This window comes from Lissotriton helveticus, chromosome 11 (genome assembly GCF_964261635.1).
Source record: "Lissotriton helveticus chromosome 11, aLisHel1.1, whole genome shotgun sequence".
Taxonomy (NCBI): Eukaryota; Metazoa; Chordata; class Amphibia; order Caudata; family Salamandridae; genus Lissotriton; species Lissotriton helveticus.
This window is the reverse complement of record NC_136072.1, coordinates 1,062,596,292-1,062,619,694: the sequence shown is the minus strand read 5'-3', so window position 1 is coordinate 1,062,619,694 and position 23,403 is coordinate 1,062,596,292. Positions and strand designations below refer to the sequence as shown.

At 48.6% G+C, this 23,403-nt stretch overlaps 1 protein-coding gene across 2 annotated transcripts in view; it reads left to right on the top strand.

The window, feature by feature from the left end:
• The window catches only part of MPHOSPH9 (M-phase phosphoprotein 9), a 584,582-nt gene that overhangs the window by 387,420 nt on the left and 173,759 nt on the right, over positions 1–23,403 (top strand). For both annotated transcript variants that reach the window (XM_078667592.1, XM_078667591.1), the window contains exon 14: positions 874–921. In XM_078667592.1, coding sequence (XP_078523718.1) covers positions 874–921 — 48 coding nt within the window. The remainder of the gene's footprint in view (positions 1–873; positions 922–23,403) is intronic.

The following is a 23,403-nucleotide window of genomic DNA, read 5'->3' as shown; positions in this document are numbered from 1 at the left end:
AACTATAAAGACTGGATTTCTATATTCATAGGAGGGTTTATAACATGTGCAGCTCTTAGGAGCCAAGTGTTGTCACAGGACAACAGTTGCAGTTGGTGAGACCACTACTTTTCTATATAGGCAAGTCTTTCCATTTGTATAATTGGTGTAGTATGTGGTTTAATAGGAAGAACAGTTATCAGAAAACAACAATAGAAATTCTTTTTGTTTGAGAATCCCAAAAAATGAGACAAAATGGAAAAAACCTCACAGATACCTGAAGATGATCTAAACTATTTTAAAAATAAATATAAAACCTTCCATCAATTCCCAAAAGAAGAAATTGGAAACAATGTAAATGTTTTAAAGCAATGTAGTTCCTTTGTCCTCAGTGACAAAGTTGGTTTAAAGTGTGCTTTTTTATTTAGCTTATATTGAAATTAACTTTAAGTAGTGGCTATTTAATTTGCCTCCCAACATGTGTGCCCAGATAGATAGTGATTTATTTTCTTTTGTAAGTGTATTACTGTTTAAGTAATAATAGAGATGCCTGTTATTTGAATGCTTGGGTAGGTGGTGATTTATTCCCGTTTCCATGAATAATAATAATAAAATGCATGGTTCAACTGAAATTCTTGTTATTTTAAAACACTACTAGTAAAACGGCCACATCAATGAATGTTTATTTTATTTTAATGGCAAGCATATTTCAACCCCATTTCGGAGATTTTCTTTCTTTCTTTCTACTTTTTCTGGCTTATACTTACAATAAAAAATAAAAAATACCACAGCTTGCCAAGGGCAGGCCTGCTGTCTTTTAAAAAAAATAAATATATATATATATATATATTGCTATTTTCTGTGCATTTTCTAATAATTGTAATCCATTTGTAGCTGCTTGCAGAATATGAATCTCTTGCAAAAGAACACGAAAGAGTAAAGGTAAGAAAAAATAATGAACCCATTGTGTTCTTTACATAATTTATTGCTTAATATAAATATTAGTATTTCAAGGATGAGGAGGTGTGTAATATTGTTGTTGGCTATGGTGAGGCAGCCAATTAGAGCCAAGCTTGTGCTCGGGGTTAGGCTCCACCAACATATGCACTTATCCAATCACTCCGCCAATGCCCAAGCACTTATAAATTCACCATACACTCTCCTTGCAGTACTCTAATCATCCAGTCTCTACCCATGTACTCACAGAATGACCCAGACAAAGTTACATAACCAAGGTCTTCAGGAGGCAACATGGATGCGTGCGCAATGTAATGTGGTAGGGCCCAGGGCCATCGTGCATACATAATGAACACACGGACACAGTTAGAGAGATAGATAGTGGAACTGGCTACGGGCACGTGCACTCGGTCCCTTTTTATTACCAGGGTCACATGTCCAGTAACGTCTGTGCTGGATGCGTGTGGGGTGAGTGTAAGCCAGCCCTCAGGGAATGGTTGGTGCTGGCAAGAACTACAACAGTGATCATCGGATCACGCGCAGAGATTCAATCATAAAGGGTCCATGACTTGTTATGCACTAAGGTAGGGGCACCAGATCTCAAATCACACACAAAAGATTGTATCGTAAAGGGTCCATGACTTGTGGTGCACTGAGGTAGGGGCACCAGAGATGAGCGTGCTCATTTGAAGAAATTGTTAATGTCCCTTCGGGATATTCCTGTTGCCTGAGGTGACATTATTTATTTATTTATTATGCAACTTGTATCGCGCAAACTAAACCCGAAGGTGTCAAGGCGCCTATCAAAAGGCGCAACATTGTTGCGTCCGGTGTCTACAGCACGAAAGACAATCATAAAGGGTCCATGAGTTGTGATGCACAGAGTTAGTGGCACCTGAAGAGCTCAGCGTGTGCGCAGCCAGCGATTATGGCGTTTCCTTGCAGGACAGAATTGGATTGGATATGTGTGAGACCTGCCGACTGATGTGTAGGCCGGAGGCAGCGGTCAGCAAGGGCCCACAACCACGTGGTATTGACTTGTGGTGCTCTGAGTTAGTGGCATCTGAAGCATTCACCGTGTGCGCAGCCAGCGATGTGTGGTGCGGGCGGGCTGCACTGGGAGCAATGTCTTTTGCCTAATGAATTCTGCCTTAATAAGGCCACGTGAAGATGACTTGTGTTGCACTGAGTTAGTGGCATCAGAAGCATTCAGTGTGTGTGCAGCCAGCGATGATGCGTGGTGCGGGCAGGCCGCACTAAGAGCAATAACTGTTGCCTACTGGACTGTGTCAACTGCAATCGCGACTCGATCTGAATTGTGAACCCTGCTGTCTGCACTGGAGATGGAAGGCAGTAGTTAGCACAGACATTGAGAAATTCTTTTTGTCACTTCCTCTTGACAAAATCCGAGGAGTTTCGCCCCTGACTGGCGTATGCCTGCTCTGCCTACTACGCTTACAGAACTCCATAGATTCTATCCGTTGTATGTCAATAATCCAGCTGTGGGGATGGAAATATCTTGCAGAAAGGATTCTGGGCCTTTTAATGCCGGTGGTCCATGGACCCAGCAGCTCGCTTTAGGGGATCCAGTGGAAGGGACTCTGGGGATCCAGCAGTCAGAATTCCTTGATCCAGAGATCAACGACCTGGGAGGGTAGCCACTGAATGAGAATGGAGTATACCACAGTAAGAATTCTAAGCTCCTGGACTCTGTTTTCCAGGCATCCATGCGTTCTTCCCACTAGCCAGTAGCCCAGATTTCAGTGTGCGGGAAGCTAGGGTACTAAGCAAAGGCTGTGGGGATCCCGTAGCAAAGAAGGCGGGTGACTCAGGAACCGGCGCGGTGCCTACTCATGCTCCTTGCGTAGCGTCTGCTCTCCTGAGGCTTAGTTTGCAATCCTGATGCTCCTCCGGGGTTGCCACTGGTTGGCAGCCAATTAGAGCCAAGCTTGTGCTCGGGGTTAGGCTCCACCAACATTTGCACTTATCCAATCACTCCGCCAATGCCCAAGCACTTATAAATTCACCATACACTCTCCTTGCAGTACTCTAATCATCCTGTCTCTACCCATGTACTCACAGAATGACCCAGACAAAGTTACATAACCAAGGTCTTCAAGAGGCAACATGGATGCGTGCGCAATGTAATGTGGTAGGGCCCAGGGCCATCGTGCATACATAATGAACACACGGACACAGTTAGATAGATAGATAGTGGAGCTGGCTACGGGCACGTGCACTCGGTCCCTTTTTATTACCAGGGTCACATGTCCAGTGACGTCTGTGCTGGATGCGTGTGGGGTGAGTGTAAGCCAGCCCTCAGGGAATGGTTGGTGCTGGCAAGAACTACAACAGTGATCATCGGATCACGGGCAGAGATTCAATCATAAAGGGTCCATGACTTGTTATGCACTAAGGTAGGGGCACCAGATCTCAAATCACACACAAAAGATTGTATCGTAAAGGGTCCATGACTTGTGGTGCACTGAGGTAGGGGCACCAGAGATGAGCGTGCTCATTTGAAGAAATTGTTAATGTCCCTTCGGGATATTCCTGCTGCCTGAGGTGACATTGTTGCGTCCGGTGTCTACAGCACGAAAGTCAATCATAAAGGGTCCATGAGTTGTGATGCACAGAGTTAGTGGCACCTGAAGAGCTCAGCGTGTGCGCAGCCAGCGATTATGGCGTTTCCTTGCAGGACAGAATTGGATTGGATATTTGTGAGACCTGCTGACTGCAGTGTAGGCCGGAGGCAGTGGTCAGCAAGGGCCCACAACCACGTGGTGTTGACTTGTGGTGCTCCGAGTTAGTGGCATCAGAAGCATTCACCGTGTGCGCAGCCAGCGATGCGTGGTGCGGGCGGGCTGCACTGGGAGCAATGTCTTTTGCCTAATGAATTCTGCCTTAATAAGGCCATGTGAAGGTGGCTTGTGGTACACTGAGTTAGTGGCATCAGAAGCATTCACTGGGTGTGCAGCCAGCGATGATGCGTGTTGCGGGTGGGGCGCCCTGGGAGCAATGTCTTTTGTCTAATGAATTCTGCCTCAATAAGGCCACGTGAAGATGACTTGTGTTGCACTGAGTTAGTGGCATCAGAAGCATTCAGTGTGTGCGCAGCCAGCGATGATGCGTGGTGCGGGCAGGCCGCACTAAGAGCAATATCTGTTGCCTACTGGACTGTGTCAACTGCAATCGCGACTCGATCTGAATTGTGAGCCCTGCTGTCCGCAGTGGAGATGGAAGGCAGTAGTCAGCACAGACATTGAGGAATTCTTTTTGTCACTTCCTCTTGACAAAATCCGAGGACTTAGAGTACAATTCACTCTGCAATTAATAAATCAAGACTGAATTCGAATTGTGAGCTCTGCTGACCGCAGTGTAGGCATATGGAACAAAAGTTGAAATATGTATGGAATACATTGTCGAAATATGTAGGTTTCAGGGACGTTATAATTAGTTGCCTACTGTTATGTTATGTTATGTTAAATTTGACTTGTAGAGCGCACGTACGCCCGTAGGCTTCATGGCGCTATAGGAAGTTTTCAGAAACACAACACACCAACAGGAGGACAGCCTGGAACATCTAAGGATAGGCTTCCCTAAAGAGCCGGGTCTTAAAGGCTTGTCTAAAGGCCAAAATATCCTCGTGTGACCTTAAAGAAGCTGGCAGGGAATTCCAGAGGGAGGCAGCAAGAAAGTGAAAGGAGCTGCCGCCCTGACGTTGTTTCCTAACAACAGGCACCGTGAGCAGGCTTTTGTGACTGGAACGAAGGTTGAGAGAGGGGACATATCTGGCAAGCAAGTTGATGATAAATTTGGGGCCCTTGCCTTGTAGTGCCCTGAATATAATGCAGCCGGTTTTAAAAGTCGCCCTCTGGGCTATCGGCAGCCAATGCAGATCTGCCAGGCCTGGCCTGATGGACTGCCATTTAGGAAGCCCACAGATCAGCCTGGCCGCCTGGTTTTGAACTAGCTGCAGCCTCTTGAGCTGCCCGGCTGGAAGGCCCAAATATAAACTATTTGAGTAGTCCAGCCTAGACAGCACAAGGGCGATGGTCACCTGTATCAGGGCAGAATGGGTTAGGAGATGGGCAATCTTTCTAATCTTGCGCAGCTGAAAGAAGCATGCGGAGACTACTGTCCCTACCTGACTTTTCAAGGAGAGGTCTTCACTAAAGATGACTCCAAGGCTCTTGACCGTGCGGGATTTGGAAGGGGGATTCCCCATCTCCGGAGCCTACTGGACTGTGAAATTAATTAATCAAGATTGAATTTGAATTGTGAGCCCTGCTGAACGCAGCGCAGGCCGGAGGCTGCGGTCAGCAAGGGCCCACAGGCACGTGGCATTGAGTTGAGTTGCAGTTAGTGGCACCTGAAGCACTCAGCGTGTGCACAGCCAGCAATGATGTGTGGTCCAGCCGGGCCGCACTGAAAGCAATGTCTGTTGCCTACTGGACTCTGAAATGAATGAATCAAGCCTCAATTTTAATTGTGAGCCCTGACGACCGCAGTGTAGGCGGGAGGCAGCGGTCAGCAAGGGCCCACAGCCATGTGACGTTGACTTGAGCTGCACAGAGTTAGTGTCACCTGAATCACTCAGCGTGTGCGCAGCTAGCGATGATGCGTGGTCCGGGCTAGTCGCACTGGATGCAATATCTGTTGCCTACTGGACTGTGCAATTAATGGATCAAAACTGAATTTGAAATGTGAGCCCTGCTGACCCCAGTTTAGGCAGGAGGCAGCGGTCAGCAAGGGCCCACAGCCACATGGCGTTGACTTGAGCTGCACAGATTGGGAGCATTTGGTCTTGTTGAATGAATGAATGAATGAATGAATGAATGAAAATATTTGTAAAGCGCGCGATGGCCAAACGGCTTCCTGGCGCTGAAAGCTCTAAAGAACCGGACAGACAGGGCCAGGAGGTTTAGCGGGGGTAGGCCTGGGCAAAGAGGAAAGTTTTTAGCGCTTTACGGAAATGAGAAAAAATAGGAATCGAACGCATAGAAAGAGGGAGGGAGTTCCAGAACCGGGGAGCAAGAACAGAAAAACGGGTTCCACCAGTGCGAGATTTGCGGAAGCGGGGAACAGTGAGAAGGGCAGAAGATGATGAACGAAGAGTGCGGGCAGGGGTGTGAAGGGAGATCAGAGAATTGATGAAAGCCGGTCCAGAGTGGTCAAGGGCCCGGTAAACAAGGCACCCCAATTTGAGCAGGGATCTCTGCAAGATGGGCAACCAGTGAAGGGATTTGAGGACGGGGGTGATGTGATGGGTTTTGGGCAAGTGAAAGATGAGACGGGCAGCCTGATTCTGGATAGCTTGTAGGCGGCGGGTTTCATAGGCAGGAATGCCAGCGAACAAGCTATTGCCATAATCAAGGCGGGAAGTGATGAGGGCAGAAATAATAATTTTAAGGGAGTCCGGAGAGAAAAAGCGAGAGATTTTCCGGATCATCCGGAGGGAGAGAAAACAGGAGGACACCACGGCACTGACCTGGCCATGCATGGACAGGTCCTGTCTAACCTTGATGCCCAGGGTTTTAACAGAGGGAACGGGGGTGGGGGAAGGGCCAAGAATGGGGGGCCAGAAAGCAGAGGACCAGGGGCTGGATGAGCCGCCAATCAGAACAAGCTCAGTCTTATCTGGATTGAGCTTGAGGTGGTTGGCGCTCATCCACCCAGAGATAAAAGCCATGGTGGAGTGAAAAAAAGATAGAGCGTGAGAAGAGGAGGAAAGGTCAAAAACGAGCTGGAGGTCGTCAGCGTAGTTATACACAGAGACCCCCAGCTCAAGAAGGGAAGAGATAAGAGGGTGAATGTAGAGATTGAAAAGAAGGGGAGAGAGGGAGGACCCTTGGGGGACTCCACAGGGCACCGGGAGGGGAGAAGCAGAAAAGCCGGGAAGGTGGACAGCTTGAGAGCGACCCGTCAAAAAGGAGGCAATCCAAGAGAGGACAGTACCTCGTATGCCCGCTGCGCTGACACGGTCCAAAAGAATATTATGGTCGACCGTGTCAAACGCAGCGGACAGATCGAGGAGGATCAAAGCCTGGGGAGAGTTGACATCGGCCTTGGCTTTAAGCTCTCAAGGACGGCTAACACCACGGTTTCGGTCGAGTGACCTGAGCGGAAACCAGCTTGGTGGGATGCCAGAAGCTGGTTCCGTTCAACATAAGCAGAAAGACAAGAAGTAACATAAGATTCAAGAATTTTAGCAAGATAGGGGAGAAGAGAGATAGGTCTGAAGTTAGAAGGAAGAGAGGAGTCGAGGCCAGGTTTTTTAAGAATTGGAGAAACAATAGCAAATTTAAAGGAAGAAGGGACCAATCCGGTGGAAAGAGAAGCATTGAGAAGAGAGAGAGGGGTGTCAGGGCAAGAGGAAAAAAGGGTTTTGAGGATGCGGGCAGGAGCACAATCAGTGGGGGAGCCAGACTTGATTTTAGAGAGCAGAGCTAGGAAGGTGTCCAAAGAGAGGGGAGGAAAAAAAGAAAAAGAAGATTTAGGCGCAGAGGGGACAGAGTGAAGAGGGGTAAAAGGAGTGACCAGGATGTTAGATTTAATATTAACAATCTTCTCAATAAAGAAATCGTTAAGAGAAGAGCAGAGGGCCTGAGAGGGAATGAAGTGAGGGCAGGCACGATCAGAGGTGGCCAAGTTCTTAACCAAAGAAAAAATTTCTTTGGATTTGTTAGCCGCGAGCGCCACTTGTTCGGAGAAGTATTTGGTCTTGGCGGTCAAGATGGCCTTCTTATACTCCCTATGAAGTAGTTTGTATTTGGCCTTATCGTCCGGGCAGTAGCCACGGCGCCACAGGCGCTCTGAGCGTCTAAGCTCTAATTTGAGGATCTTAAGCTCCGGGCTAAACCAACGGTGAGCCTCATGAGGGCGTAGGGACTTGACTAACTTGAGGGGGGCTACTAGGTCGCATGTGGAGGAAAGCCAATTACCAACTGCAACAGCCTGAGAATCAGGGGAGATGTCAGTTAGGTCTGGGGAGGAAGTGGCAAGGGAGTGAGAGAGGGAGGCCAAGTCAACATGGTTCCAGCTACGGGTGAAGACGTTCTTGGGACGAAGGGGCTGGTGAGGGGGACCGGTAGTGATAGAAAAGGAAATGAGAGAGTGATCAGACCATGGGCATGGGAGGATGCTGGGAGAGGAAACTATGTCCTGAGATGACCAGACTTGGTCCAGAGCGTGTCCAAGATTGTGGGTAGGGACCAAAACATGAGACTTCAGGTTGAGGCAAATGAGAGTGGCAGTGAAGTCCTTGGATGCTGAGTCCTCCCTGGGGTCGCCAGGCCAGTAGTTAAAATCCCCCAGCAGGAGTACAGAGGAGTTATTCACCACCAGCGTGGCGAGAAGTTCCTGCAGGGAGGCCACAAATAGGGGCATGTTCAAGGGAGGACGATAAACAAGGACAACAGTGAGAGGTGCAGGCAGATTGGAGGAGCGGGCGACTAAGAGGTCCACTCCAGCAATGGGTGCTTGGGGGAGAAGCTGAAATTGAATAGTGGAACGGACAATCATGGCAACACCCCCCCCCCCGATTTTGTCTGCGGGGCGATCGGCCCGGAGTACATAGTAGGAATGGGGAAGGATGGCAAGGATGTCGGGAAGGGAAGCCTCCGAAAACCAAGTTTCCGTAAGGAACAGGAAATCTGGGGAGTCAGTGGTAAGAAGATTAAACAGGTCAAGCTGGTGTTTGCCTGCCGAGCGAGTATTGAGGAGGTAGGCAGAGACAGTATGAGGGGGAGATAAGTGACTGATAGGGAGGGAGTCGGTATCCGACGTAGACAAGGGAGTAATTGGGTGTGGCAGCACAGCACGGTCTGAGTACGGAAGATAACTATCTAATGCAACAAGATGCTGCATAAGAGTGTGAGGAAGAGGCACCTTAGTGAAACAGGCAAGAAGTTGTGCAGACGTATATGACAGTAGAGGGGCAGGGGGTGTGGCCCCTGGTCCCGGCCTGTCGCGGACGGGCGCAGACGGGCTTGACTTAGGCGCAACTTCGGCGCGCCTTCGTCGCGCCCGCTGCGCTCGTCCGCTGCGCGGCCGGGATTGAAGTGCCATAAGTAGGGGGCAGGAAATAACAGGGCGTGGCGGGGGGTGGAGGGACAGAGGAGCTGCCCCGCCAACCAGAGAGCAGCCCAAGATGGTCACCACGCCCGTCCCCGCCCTCGTGACCTGCCCGTCAGAGGGGGAGGGAGCGCTCGCCGTGGGGCGCTCTGGCGGCAGCAGGAGAGGGAATCCCAAGACGATGAGGGGTGCGCGATGACCTCGGCGCAGCCCCTGAAGCAAGAAGCAAGTGAGTTAAAAGTGTCCAGGCACTGAGTAAAAGAAAGGTTGCGCCGCGCCTCAGCGGCGTTGTTGGTCCCGGCGAAGCCTCGGGAGAACTGTGAGTTCAGTAGAGCTAAGGCGGGACTCGCCTTGCAGAAAGGTATTGCCGGGGGGGGAGGGACAGAGGAGCTGCCCCGCCAACCAGAGAGCAGCCCAAGATGGTCACCACGCCCGTCCCCGCCCTCGTGACCTGCCCGTCAGAGGGGGAGGGAGCGCTCGGCGTGGGGCGCTCTGGCGGCAGCAGGAGAGGGAATCCCAAGACGATGAGGGGTGCGCGATGACCTCGGCGCAGCCCCTGAAGCAAGAAGCAAGTGAGTTAAAAGTGTCCAGGCACTGAGTAAAAGAAAGGTTGCGCCGCGCCTCAGCGGCGTTGTTGGTCCCGGCGAAGCCTCGGGAGAACTGTGAGTTCAGTAGAGCTAAGGCGGGACTCGCCTTGCAGAAAGGTATTGCCGGGGGGGGAGGGACAGAGGAGCTGCCCCGCCAACCAGAGAGCAGCCCAAGATGGTCACCACGCCCGTCCCCGCCCTCGTGACCTGCCCGTCAGAGGGGGAGGGAGCGCTCGGCGTGGGGCGCTCTGGCGGCAGCAGGAGAGGGAATCCCAAGACGATGAGGGGTGCGCGATGACCTCGGCGCAGCCCCTGAAGCAAGAAGCAAGTGAGTTAAAAGTGTCCAGGCACTGAGTAAAAGAAAGGTTGCGCCGCGCCTCAGCGGCGTTGTTGGTCCCGGCGAAGCCTCGGGAGAACTGTGAGTTCAGTAGAGCTAAGGCGGGACTCGCCTTGCAGAAAGGTATTGCCGGGGGGGGAGGGACAGAGGAGCTGCCCCGCCAACCAGAGAGCAGCCCAAGATGGTCACCACGCCCGTCCCCGCCCTCGTGACCTGCCCGTCAGAGGCAGGTCACGATTATAGTCTCTTACATAATTTGCATTGGCACTAATCTTGAATTGTGAGGCCTGTTGACTGCGGTATAGGCCCGAAGCAGTGGTCAGCAAGGGCCCACAGCCACGTGGTGTTGACTTGAGCTGAACAGTGTGAGTGGTACCTGAAGCACTCCACGTGTGCACAGCCAGCGATGATGCGTGGTCCGGGGGGGCCGCATTCGGAGCATTGTCTTTTGCCTAAAGAATTCTGCCTCAATAAGGCTATGTGGCAGTGACTTGTGGTGCACTGAGTTAGTGGCACCTGAAGTACTCAGCGTGTGCCCAGCCAGTTACGATGTGTGGACCGGCAGGGCCACACTGCTGGCAGTTTCTGTTGCCTACTGGACTGCGTCATCTGCAATCGCGACTCAATCTGAATTGTGATCCCTGCTGTCCGCAGTGTAGGCCGGAGGCCACGTGGTGTTGAGTTGAGCTGCACAGTTAGTGGCACAAGAAGCATTCAGCGTGTGCGCAGCCAGCGATGATGCGTGCTCCGGGCGGGCCGCACTGGTAGCAATGTCTGTAGCCTACTGGACTGCGTCATCTGCAATCGCGACTCGATCTGAATAGTGAGCCCTGCTGTCCGCAGTGTACATCGAAGGCAGTAGTCTGTACAGACATAACTCTGCAGTGCTGTGCTGCTGGGTTCGCAGGGGGCCTGTGTCGAGGAGGCCAGCGGCCTCGTGGCAGGGTGAGGGCCGCCGCTCTGGCAAACGCATTGGTCTTCCCAGAAGTGAACCACGCCCAGAGCCCCGGCCTATTTATTCACACTCCTATGCTGGAGTGGACCAGCCCACTCCGCGTCCGCTTACAGGGAGGGACGCCTCAGCTACATGACCAAGATCTTCTCCACTGCCTGATGTAACATGGTTGTGCCCACTGTGCGCAACACTACAAACACCAGCAGATTATGTACACATGGAGAGGTCTGTGCTCTGCATAGTGAGGTCTGTCCAGCACATCACCACTACACTTGGCATTGTGTGCATTGTGATTGATGGGTGACTTGCCTCCTTCACACATACTTAGTCCTCACCTCTCCCAACATTCAGCTATTGTGTGGCTGAGGGGCCATGCCTTTTTGGGAAGATCCGCTGTCCTGTTCTGCGCTGTCTCGGTGGTAGTGGGAGAGGGTCCGGGGGGGGTCCTGGGGGTGGTGACGGTGGGTGTTGAGACCTTCCTGGGTGTCGGAGCTGCATGATCAGTAGCTCTATAACATGGGTTGGTCTTCAGATGTGGCTCTCGGCTGGGCTCCAATTCATACTGTAGGTAGTCGTCCTGCTTTACACCAATAAAAGGAAGATGATAAATTCTTACTGCTAACGAAGCTTATCGCCTGTTTTTGGATTGCATCGCAGATTTGGCTGGTCATTAAAAATATTGGGAAGTGGTGTTCGTGATTTTTTTTGCACGGGAACGCCTACTTTGCATATCGTTAGCGTTAGTTGTTGCTCTCATTCGTGGCAATGTTTTTTGCGTAAGTTATCGCTGGAAAACTGGCAATATCTGCAGTTTTCACCAGGTTGAGAATAGGATGATATTTCTTTCGCCACTTTTGCTGCGCTAAAATGCCGAAAACTCGGTGATAAGTCCTTGAGAATACGCCCTATTGTTTTTTGTTTTTTTCTGTCCGGATTCATGCACCGAGCCGCTTTAAAAAAAAAAAAAGAAATTGTAATAATTTTTGGGCCCTGGGGGTATTTGTGGGATCTCCTGACAGGCCTAGGGGGTCAGGGTGTTTGTACCCTGCCCACTTTCCTTGTTTTTCATCTATTTTCTTGTGATTCGCATGTAGCTACAACAAACTCCTAATTAACACCAGGGCTTGTTTTAGAGTCACTCTATAATGGAAGAGTGGGAACTTATCGCCGAGTTATCGGCACTTTAGTGCAGCAAAAGTGGCGAAAGAATTATCGCCCTATTCTCAAGTTGGTGCACGCTGCCACATTTCCCACAGGCTGACAGTAACAACACAGCGGACAATCAACATCCTTCCGCAGACAAAGCTGCTGGCTGTGCTGCACCTGTTGGCCTTTGGTACCTTCCAACTAACAACTGCGAGAGTCGGAGGAGTCTCACAGCCAGCCCTATTAAACTTCCTCACACGTCTTGGATACTGTCCACAAAAGCAACGTAGGGCCCCTATATACGCACCACCCGCATGTCCCAATTTGTAGTATTCCTGCACAACCAACCCCAGCCGTTGCTTGACGCCTCTGTGCTCCAGATCCAAAATTGTAGTCACTGAAATGGGGGTGCGCCAGGTTATGAAGTCTAGTAGTAAACAGTAGTGGAAAACAGTACTTTATTAGAAAAACATAAATTAACAACATAAAAACATCAATCAACAAGTGACATTCTCAACGGGGAACATCAACTTGTGGATCGAAATAACTGGAAATCGCCCTGGAAATCCCAAACCTCAGTATTCAGAAACCTGTTGGATAAATGAAGACAATGGTCAAGGGTTGGTATGGTCACAAAGGTAATATGGTACAATGTATTGCACTTGGACAAACCGTAATGCTTACATGTGTGATCAATTCTCCACAAAATGACCGTAACAGAAGTTTGTGTGGTCGTAACCTTTGTAGGAAAGAAAAGGAACTTTACAACCACACAAACTTCTGTTACGGTCTCATTATGCAGGATTTATCATACCTGTAAGCATCACAGTTCTTTTCAGCTTGATACAGCTGCATGTTCACTTCACCCACACTACGCAGGAACAGCTGGAGACCAAGCAAGGGAACCATGCCATAGCAGGCTTCCTGCACGTGTTGGGGGCAATTGACTGCACTCATGTACTACTTGTCTTTCCTGCCGACATTCCAACAATGTGCAGGCAAAACTGGACCACTGGGGCCTGTTCACTAATGTTGTCGCAAACTTCTCAGGCAGTGTGCATGATTCCTACATCTTTCGCAAGCATCCCAGCCCTGGTCCCCAGACCAGTCCGCCGACCAGCGATGAATGCCGAATCCTGCGCACCCGGATCTCAGTGCTCACCTGCCGCCACCGGCGTGTTTCCAAGAGGGCCAACCAAGTGCCGGAGCAACCTCCTCAACCGTCGTAGATTCTTCGGCACAGGCCCCCAGCACATCCTGCTGCACCGCGCCGAGGAGTCATATCTGTACAGCCAGCTGCCTTTATCGTACACGTGGTCCAGCCGAGTTCACAATTCAAATCGGGTCTTGATTGCCAAGATGGTGTATCGAGGCCTACGCATCATCGCAGGCTGCACACCCTCTCAGCTCTGGTGGCACTAACTCAATGTACCTCAAGTCATCGCCATGTGGCGGGAGGCCCATGTCGGCCAAAATGCCTCGGCTGCCACCAACTCTGTGCATCTCAAGTCATCGCCACGTTCCAGGAGGCCCATGTCGGCCAAAGTGCCTCGGCTGCCACCAACATATTAACCACAGGAATACACCCAGATAGCACGTGCGCCCAGCCCTTTATATTGGCAGGGTCACATGTCGCCTGTGTGTAATGTATTGCCTTGCCCACTTGCGTAATCTGAACTTACGCACACCATTTACTCACACAGAAACTCCAACACTCCTCTGGAGGTAAAATTAGCTTTATTAATATCGTAGACAAGGGCAATAAGTCACTGAAGCTAGTAAATTCTTAGGCACCGAGTGAAAGGCAATAAACAATGAATACACCACACTATATATACAAATGTGAAACTTTGACTACAGGTACATAAACAGTTAATGTACAAAGCACCTCACCAGATGCGTCTGCCCCGGAGTCTTCAACATCCCTGGCCAAGCACCGAAAACACCAAGTCGGGAACCTTGTAGGGACTGGGGCACAGGAAGTAATCTCTCTGGGCACCAAAGTCGTCCCGCGAGTGCGTCCAGTCCAAGACTGAGTTCCTGTGCTCCATTCCACAGACACCGCTTTTTATAGTTAAATCAACACATTCGAGAAGCCTCTAGTAGGCGTTCTCACCCATCTATCCATCATAGGTGCTGGCCGCATCTCTGCGTCAGATCCACCCATACAGACCTGGCCAGATTCTGTTTGGGTGCGCCGAGGCAAAAGACATTGATTTCCCTATCTCCGACCTTGAAGTGCCTTGCACAGCGCATCCTCCCTCTGTCCTAAAGATAAGCATAGAATGCACAAAAACAAGCTGAAGGTACAAAATAACCTCACGAGATGTCTCGCACTACCTCGTACTGGTTTACGTGAAAAACATGTTTGTTACTGCTGAAGTGTAACTACAGGGTAAAGCAACACAAAATGGAAGTGTGATGCAACAAAATGGAAGAACAGAGCATCGCATGGAATCGAGGTCAACTTGCAATTTAGCACTTGTAAAATGGCGAATACAGTACATTCCACCCCCTTGACCTTCGATTCACCCATCATACCCTATTAGCCTAAATACCATGGATCTGAGACGAAGAAGGGAGAGAAGATTAGGAATGCATTGAATACAACAACATAATGAGATAAAAACGCAAATAATCACTATAATACCCAAGATATAACGAAGCTGTCCAAAATTAGGTAGCCACTCAAACAACCAATCCCACCATCCTTGGTCAATGTCTTGGGTAACCCCTTTCCCTAAATCTTTTAAGGCATTAATATGTGCCTGGATAGACGTAGAATTATGAGATAAATTGAAGCAGAGCCCATCAAAGTCCTCGCAAGCGTGGTTGTGTTTTAGCAACAAATAGTCCACAGCTGCCCTATTCTGCAAAACGGCTTTTCTTGTTCCTTGAACATCTAACAACAATTTGGCTAAAGCAGCAGAAGTACGATTGAGATTCTTCACAATTAAACAGGCAAGCTTAGCAATAGTTCTTGCATTATAAACGGACAGTCCTGGCACTCCTACAATAGAAATAGCCAAACTAGTATACTCTGTTCTAGAAAGGAAGTCAATATTGGAGTCGCAATCCTCAGGTAATTGAACAGCGGCTTTAGAAGAGCGAATACGTGTGACAGAATGCATTGGAAAAAGCATAAGATTTAATCGTGATAAGGCACAAGGTCCTCCAGTTATGTTAGCTGGTATGTAAGTGTATGAAATATTGCCACACGAGAACAACCATCCCTTGGGTAATTTCACATGGTTAACATGGCTAGCGGCTAATACTGTGTGATTACAGGCCATATAATTGGTAACATTACTACAAAAACTGTCAAGTCTTGACTTACATAATGTTTGTTGATCAGTGGCAAATTGTTTGCTTTTCTCTAGTTTCAGTTGGCCACACTTGCCAATTTTGGCATGGTCACAAGTTAGTTGATAGCAAATGTCTCCAGTAGAGATATTGTAGGTAACAATAATCGTCATGTCCTCCAGAGGCTATCTGTAACCTCCGGGCAAAAGCGACAGTACTCATAAAGACTCAGATGTTTTCGAACATCAATTTCCTCCACTACCCCATCAAAGTTAGTTTGGTTGAAGATGTGCAGAAGCACATGTGCTGGGGTAGATACGGCGACAAGACAAGTGGATATCAAAACAGCTGTACCCCGAAGATTTCTCATACAGAAGTGGGAAGTGTTCAGCACATTCCCAGCCAAGTAAGTCCAGATGTTATCCGGTTGCTGCAACAATGCTTCATCCAACTCGGGTGGTTGATCCCCTTTGGCATCCCCGGGCCCTCCCGGACCCCTCCGGACAAGCCCAAACACCAACCACACAGCGCAAGCATCGCAGCGGCAAGCCATACTGTGATCTAGAAACAGAAAACAAACTGGTATAATCACTCTCGAAAATAACATTTTTCATCAGGTACACTTTCCCACTTTTCCTGTCCTGGTCTCATGATGATTAGGATATTATCCTTGCCTTTGGCGATTTAATTCTCTAGGTTCAGGAGGTTTGTTTGGGGACTCTACCCACAATTTCACCCCTGGGTTCTTATCAGTAGATCTGAACCCGCCCTTTCCTCGCACAGTTAGAAGGGCTGGGGCCGTCCCCTTCATGACATTTCCTCCATAAACCGGCATGATGACCATTTGGACAACACGGTCACCGTGTTGCACAATCAGATCATTGTCTCCACTGTTCAATAGGATAACTTTGATATCCCCCTGGTAATCGGCATAGACCACCCCTCCCAAAACCTGGATGCCTTTAAGGGCAAGCCCAGATCGAGGAGCGATTAATCCGAAATACTCTGGGGGAATTTTAACTCCAATTCCTGTCTCAATCAAGGTAATGTCTCGTTGTTGCAATCAATAGAGTTTCAAGGCATGTAAATCAAGACCAGCAGCCTCTGGTGTGGCACGATATGGATCTTGAGCTCCGGGAGCTGTCTCCCAATACAGAATCGTGTTTGTGGCCACATGGGGCTTAATCTGCAAAGCTGGGGTCAACATGCGCATCAAAGGAGTCTCTGCATTGGCAAGGGGACGGTAGTTCAAAATTTGCAATGCATAAGGCAAGTGATCCCTCCACTCCTTTAATGACCCCATCAGACAACTTTTTCAACTGCTCTTTCAGCAAACCATTCATTCTCTCAATCAAACCCACAGCCTGTGGGTAATAGGGTATGTGATAGATCCACTCAATGTTATGCTGCACACAACAATCCTGCACCATCTTTCCTTTAAAGTGTGACCCATTGTCATTTTGGACCTGCAAAGGAATTCTGTAATACAAAATCAACAAAAAGTTTTCAGAGTGTTAGTCTGGGTTGCTCTCTTGCATGGAAAGGCGATGAGATAGCCAGAATAGGTATCCACCACAGTGCATGCATACTGACATCCTCGACTCATTGGCATCCGCCCGATGAAATCAATTTGCCATATTTGCCCTGGCAACTTCCCTCTGCCTAGCTGGCCTCTCACTACCTGTGGAACTGGTCTGTGCTGAGTATGCTGACAAACAGGACAGTAAATGATCGCAGTCTTTATCAAATCTAGGGGAATATACATCCCTCTACTTTCAGCCCACCTACTAGTGGCTCGCTCGCCCAAATGTCCGCTTTTCTGATGCGCCCATTTAGCCATGCCCACCAAGTTACAATCCTGCCACCTCAGCTTCACGAATCTTTGCTTCTTGGTCTGCAAAAGAAGTGCACCAACGCTCTAGTGAGTCAGTCGGGCAAAGAGTGTTGACATGATATACTGTGACTGTACTGTGGGACAATTCCCAAATCTCCTGCCACAACTCCTTTCCCCAAACCTCCCTGTTGTGAATCATCCAATTGTGAGCTTGCCATGTGGGAAGCCAAGTGGCTAACCCATTGGCCGTATACCATGAATCAGTATAAATGTGACATGTACCAGGGAGCTCTTGCTTTAACGCCTGGTAAACCGCGTACAACTCTGCAAACTGACTACTTGTTCTCTCTCCGGTAGTCAACAACAACTTTATGATCACAGGATTGTATGACACTGCCTTCCAATGTCTCATGGTCCCCACATATCTGGCTGAGCCATCTGTAAACCACACATGCTTTTTGTCCTCCACAGACAACTCTGAAAAAGGCCCATCACATTTCACCTGAGACTCTCGCACTTTGAGTACATCTTGCAACATTTCTGCATCTGCTGCGGGAGTCTGCACCACTTGCTCATGCAGCACCGCGGTACCTTTAGGACCAACTCGTGCTCTGTCTTGTATGTACCACTTCCACTTTATGACGCTAGCCTCCTGTGCATGCCCAATTCTGTTGTGTTGGGTGAGCTCATCACCCATTGCATGATAGGTATTTCAGGTCTCAAAAACACATTGTGTATCGCTCTCCAGCATCAGGTAATTTCTTTGTCCAAAATCCATGGGGCACCTTCTGTCTCCCCTGTTTTTGCCACAGGCTCCAGGCCGAATAATGATCCTTGACAGTTACATTTAAATCAATGCTTCCCTCTCGTATGGGCCATAAATCCAAGGCACGCTGTATAGCCTCCTTCGCTAACTCAAACGCCTGTTGCTGGGCCTCCCCTCACTCAAACTCATGCTTCTTCCGCGTAACCTTGTACAGAGGGGCCAACATCTGACTCAAATGAGGAATGTGCTGTCTCCAAAAACCAAGCAATCCAATGAAACGCTGCGCCTCCTTCCTGTTTCGCGGCACTTCAAACTCTTTGATCTTTTGCCTTACTTGTGGCAGCACCTCTATGCCCCTGATGCCACTGAATGCCTAAAAACGTCACACTCTGGGAGGGTCCCTGCACCTTCTCGGAGTTAATCACCCACCCTTTGCTTTGCAAGTGCTCTACAATTCTGTCTAGTTGAGCCTGCACCTGTTCTTGGGTCTCTCCTTGAATTAAAACACATCATCGATGTAAAGGCAAAGTTGTACTCCAGGAATAACTGACACCTCATCCAAATGCTCTGCCATCAGCCAGTGACAGATCGTAGGACTATAGTAAGTAATTCTTTATTGTTTAGTTAATTAAAACCATTACAATATAAAAAATACCACAGTATTTAATAACAGGATATTGACACTACTGTATAAAAGATAAAGTCTATAAAATCAGATGTCAATCTAGCTTAACGATATGCTTGTTGAGGGCCATGGCTCTGCCACAATGAAAGGAGTTCTTGTTTCAAGATCGGGTCTTTCCCAAGGGCCTCGTTTTTTCTCGAAATGGGTGATGAATTTGACTGTTCTACATATCAATTGTGGATCCATTGAACATAGGATTTGAACAATCGCTGACCGACAGGTGCGTACTCCGTGTTCATTGAACTTAGGTTTTAGCCAACACCGACGAGCTTGGTTCATGGCTGAACAGATACAAATCAAGTGAATGAAGTCTTGTTTACCTGCACCACAACGTTTGCATTCTTTACTTTCTTGGGGCCTCCATTTCGGTTGATCTGCACTTGTTGGAAGGTTGCCCAACCTTAAATTGAGGTATTTGCGCTTAATAAATGGCGAGAAAGCAAGGTCTAAATAGGCTGCTGGTACGGGCTTTTTATATGAGTTAGATCGTAGGATTATGTAAATACCCCTGGGGTAAAGAGGTAAACGTGAAGTGCCTACCGCTCCATGAGAAGGAGAATTTTTCCTGGGACAATTGGAATCCTGAAAAAAGCATTGGTAATATCAAGTGCCACATACCATGTCCCATTGTGTTTCTGAATTTTCTCAATCAAAGTGATGGTGTCAGGGACCGCGGCTGTCAACGGGGGCGTATGCTTATTCAGCTCACGGTAATCCACTGTCATACGCCAGCTCCCATCCGGTTTGCGCACGGGCCACACAGGGTTATTCCACGCCGTGGTAACCGGTCTCACCACCCCCGCCAAGTCCCGTATTGTTGCGGTAATCTCATCATGTCCCCCTGGAATCCTGTACTGCTTCATGTGGACTACTTTTGTTGCTTGGGGCACCTTCACTGGGGGAATCTTCAAGCGCCCCACCCTCTCAGCAGCCACCGAGAAGTACTGCTTTGACCCGAACTGATAACATCCATCATCTAAATATAGGGTCATGCCTTTCAGAATGTCAATGCTAATGATGTACTCGGGAATAGGCACAATCAAAACAGTGTATGCTCTCTTGGGAAGTCTGCCTATTTTCATCTGAATTATCGTTTGCACTGCTGGTGTTTCCTGCCCACCCAAACCCGTGATAGTGAAATACTGTCCTTTAAATTTTCGTGGATTGCCATGTATCAGCGTGGCCTCCTATCCGGTGTTTACTAAAGCCCACACCTCTTGAACTTTTCTATTTTTCCAATAGATCTCAACCCTCACATGCGGTCTATTATCCTTGCAAGCCCATACTGCACCGGAGCTTGGCCCATTTCCTAATCTAATTTGCGCCTGCGCAGCTCTGCATCTGACCGGCACAGGTCCCGGCGCAGATCTGAATACAATGTCTGTTAGCCCTCCGGGAACAACAACTCCTCTAGCCGGTCCCACTCTGAATCGGTGCAATCTCGATCCCAACCTTTCTCTTTTGTCACTCTCACGTGAGATTCCCTCTCTCTCTCTCTCTCTCTCTCTCTCTCCTGACCTACTATTTCGTGCTTCTCCTCAGGCTCCACTTCCCTGCAACTTACTTTCTTGTTATATTTTCTATTCACATGCCTAATCCCCTCCTTCCTATCCCGTCCTCGCTTACGGTACATTTCCCACATGCTTTTGGTTTCAATACCATCTATCTCACTCCTAGACACCCCATCCTTTAACAGCGCCAAAAACATATCACGTCGGGTCACTCGGTTGTTATCAGTGCGGGACTCTGAGCTCCTAGCCCTGTCTGGCTTGGCCCATTCCCCAAGCTCTCCCAGCTCACGGACAGCCTTGACTACTTCTCCTATGGTATTACCAGTTTGATTAATTAACAGTCATTATCACCGCTTTGTATGCAGGGGGTGCCAAACAAATGATTTTGTTCCGCATCGACACAGTCATAATCTGACCCATCAAATTATGCGCCTCATTTATAAGAATAGCTAGCTTCATCCCCTCCTCCTTAATTCTCTGTGAGGCATCTCTTAGGGTGAACCATGGTTTTTCATTCCCAGGCCAGTCTGAATCTGTGGGGTACCTGTGACCACTCCCCTGCGCGGCTACCTGCAACAGGATAGTTTGGTCATCACCGTGGAAAGTCCGAAATTGTCCCTGCACAGTGGGATCAGTACTGAGAATACAACATTCAGCAGCATCCCCATCGTCTAACATGACCCCAGAAGCGCTGTGATCATAGAGGCGCACCATCCAAGTTAATAGCGTCGCGCCAGGCTTCTATCTAAACCTATGTAAAATATCACAGATTTCTTGCTGGGTGAAATCCTCCAGACTATTTAACATAACTCCATGCGGGTTCCCTGGAGCGACTTGAAGTTTCCGTCTTAGAATGGGCTGCGCTTCCACTCTCTAACTATTTTTCCCTCCTCCTCCTGTCTTTATCTCTGTAAGGGCTGCTCTCCTTCTGAGGAGAACTCTGATGATTCCCAGATGTTAGAATCCCAGGTGGACGGATCAAAATCTAAGCCTGCTTTGGCAATCGCTAAATGGGCTTTCCTCTTGCTCACTCGTCCCCCTCCTTTTCCTGTATCTGTATTCGGCAGCCTGTTCTGCTATAGTTTGATATGTTTCTAATTTGTCTTGTAATAACTTATTCTGACAGGAAAGCATCGTGGAAATATTCTTAGCTTCAATAAGTTGTTTTTCTAAGCTCAACTGTTCCCGCTCAGAGATAAACATTTGTCAAAAACTTGCTGCGGCCCACTGTACATAATTCTTTACCTTTCTCCACAGAAATCTTCCGTAAACAATTTAAAATATCTTCTGGCGTTGCTTTGCCCAAACAGTCAAACCAGCTCTCACTTAATCCTGAGCTTTTAGAGTACTCGTGCGCCAGCGCGGAGTACGGCGTCATCTCCCATCCAGGAATTTGCATTGGAGCTAAAGAGATTTCACTCGGTGCCAAAGAACCAAAACCACCTTTCGTCTTTTTAAACATGTTCCTCCCTGAGTAATTTAGGAATCCTGCCGACTACGCCAAAATGTAATTTATTGCCTTGCCCCCTTGCGTAATCTGAACTTACGCACACCACTTACTCACACAAACTCCAACACTCCTCTGGAGGTAAAATGAGCTTTATTAATATCGTAGACAAGGGCAATAAGTCACTGAAACTAGTAAATTCTTAAGCACAGAGTGAAAGGCAATAAACAATGAATACACCACACTATATATACAAATATGAAACTGTGAATACAGGTATATAAACAGTTAATGTACAAAGCACCTCACCAGATGCATTTGCACCAGAGTCTTCAACATCCCTGGCCAAGCACCGAAAACACAAAGTCGGGAACCCTGTAGAGACTGGGGCACAGGAAGTAATCTCTCCGGGCACCAAAGTCGTCCCATGAGTGCGTCCACTCCACTCCAAGACTGAGTTCCTGAGCTCCATTTCACAGACACTGCTTTCTTATAGTTAAATCAACACGTTCGAGAAGCTTTTAGTAGGCATTCTCGTCCATCTATCCATCATAGGTGCTGGCCACATCTCTGCGTCCGATCCACCCTTACAGATGCTGACTTCCTACACCTTGCCTGGGACTGCCATGCTATATACACCTATTGGGATGCAGTCCTCACCGCCCTTGACTCCATGGCCTCTACACCTCTCCCGAGATCTCCATTTTTAGCTCTTTTGGGATACACCGAGCAACTTCCTGCTCAACATCGGCGCTTTGTGTCCTTCTACCTGGTGCTTGCAAAACGGCGCATAGCCTATAGAGGGGGCAGGGGGCGGGCGCCCAAATTTAAGGATTGGTTATCGGACTTGATACTTTGGCAAAGCCAACTCAACACGTATGCCGAACTCCTCCCATGCTCTTCCCGCGACATTTGGGGCCCACTGCAGACATATTTATTGGAACACCCCTCTGTAGATGGCGCTGCGCCTCAAGACGTGTCAACACCTGGTCCTCATGTACATATTAGCTGCTGCCTCAGCCCTTCTTGCTCATCCATCACTGCTCATTACCATTCTGGCCTAGCCCTGATGTCCTCTCCTAAGTGCAAAGTGGGACGGTAAACATACAATATCTTGCCTTGTTGATTGAGAATTCTTAACTCATCTGTGGTTTGTGCGGACTCAAGATGTTACATGTGATCAAATGTTTGTATATATCTAGGTATGTCCCTGTCATGGGGTCCCAATTATGTGTGCTATGTCTCCCCTACGATTTTTTTCCAACTACATGTTAGTGTACTGACTGCAAAACTTTTCAATAAATAAAGTAAAAAAAAAAGATCCACCCATACAGACCTGGCCAGATTCTGTTTGGGTGCGCCAAGGCAAAAGACATTCCTTTCCCTATCTCCGGCCTTGGAGAGCCTTGCACAGCGCATCCTCCCTCTGTCCTAGAGATAAGCATAGAATGCACAAAAACAAGCTGAAGGTACAAAATTACCTCGCGAGAAGTCTCGCACCAGCTCAAACTGGTTTACGTGAAAAACATGTTTGTTACTGCTGAAGTGTAACAACAGGGCAAAGCAGCACAACATGGAAGTGCGATGCAACAAAATGGAAAATCAGAGCATTGCATGGAATGGAGGTCAACATGCAATTTAGCACGTGTAAAATGGTGAATGCAGTACACTGTGCTGCATGGGTGTGGTGTGGGTGTGAACCAGCCTTGAGGGAGTAGCTGCGGTATGCTGACAACTAGACCTGTGATCAGGAGATCACTACAGGGAAGACCTGGGACATCTAGCATTGTCGTTCCCTCCCTGTAAGCGTAAGTGGAGTG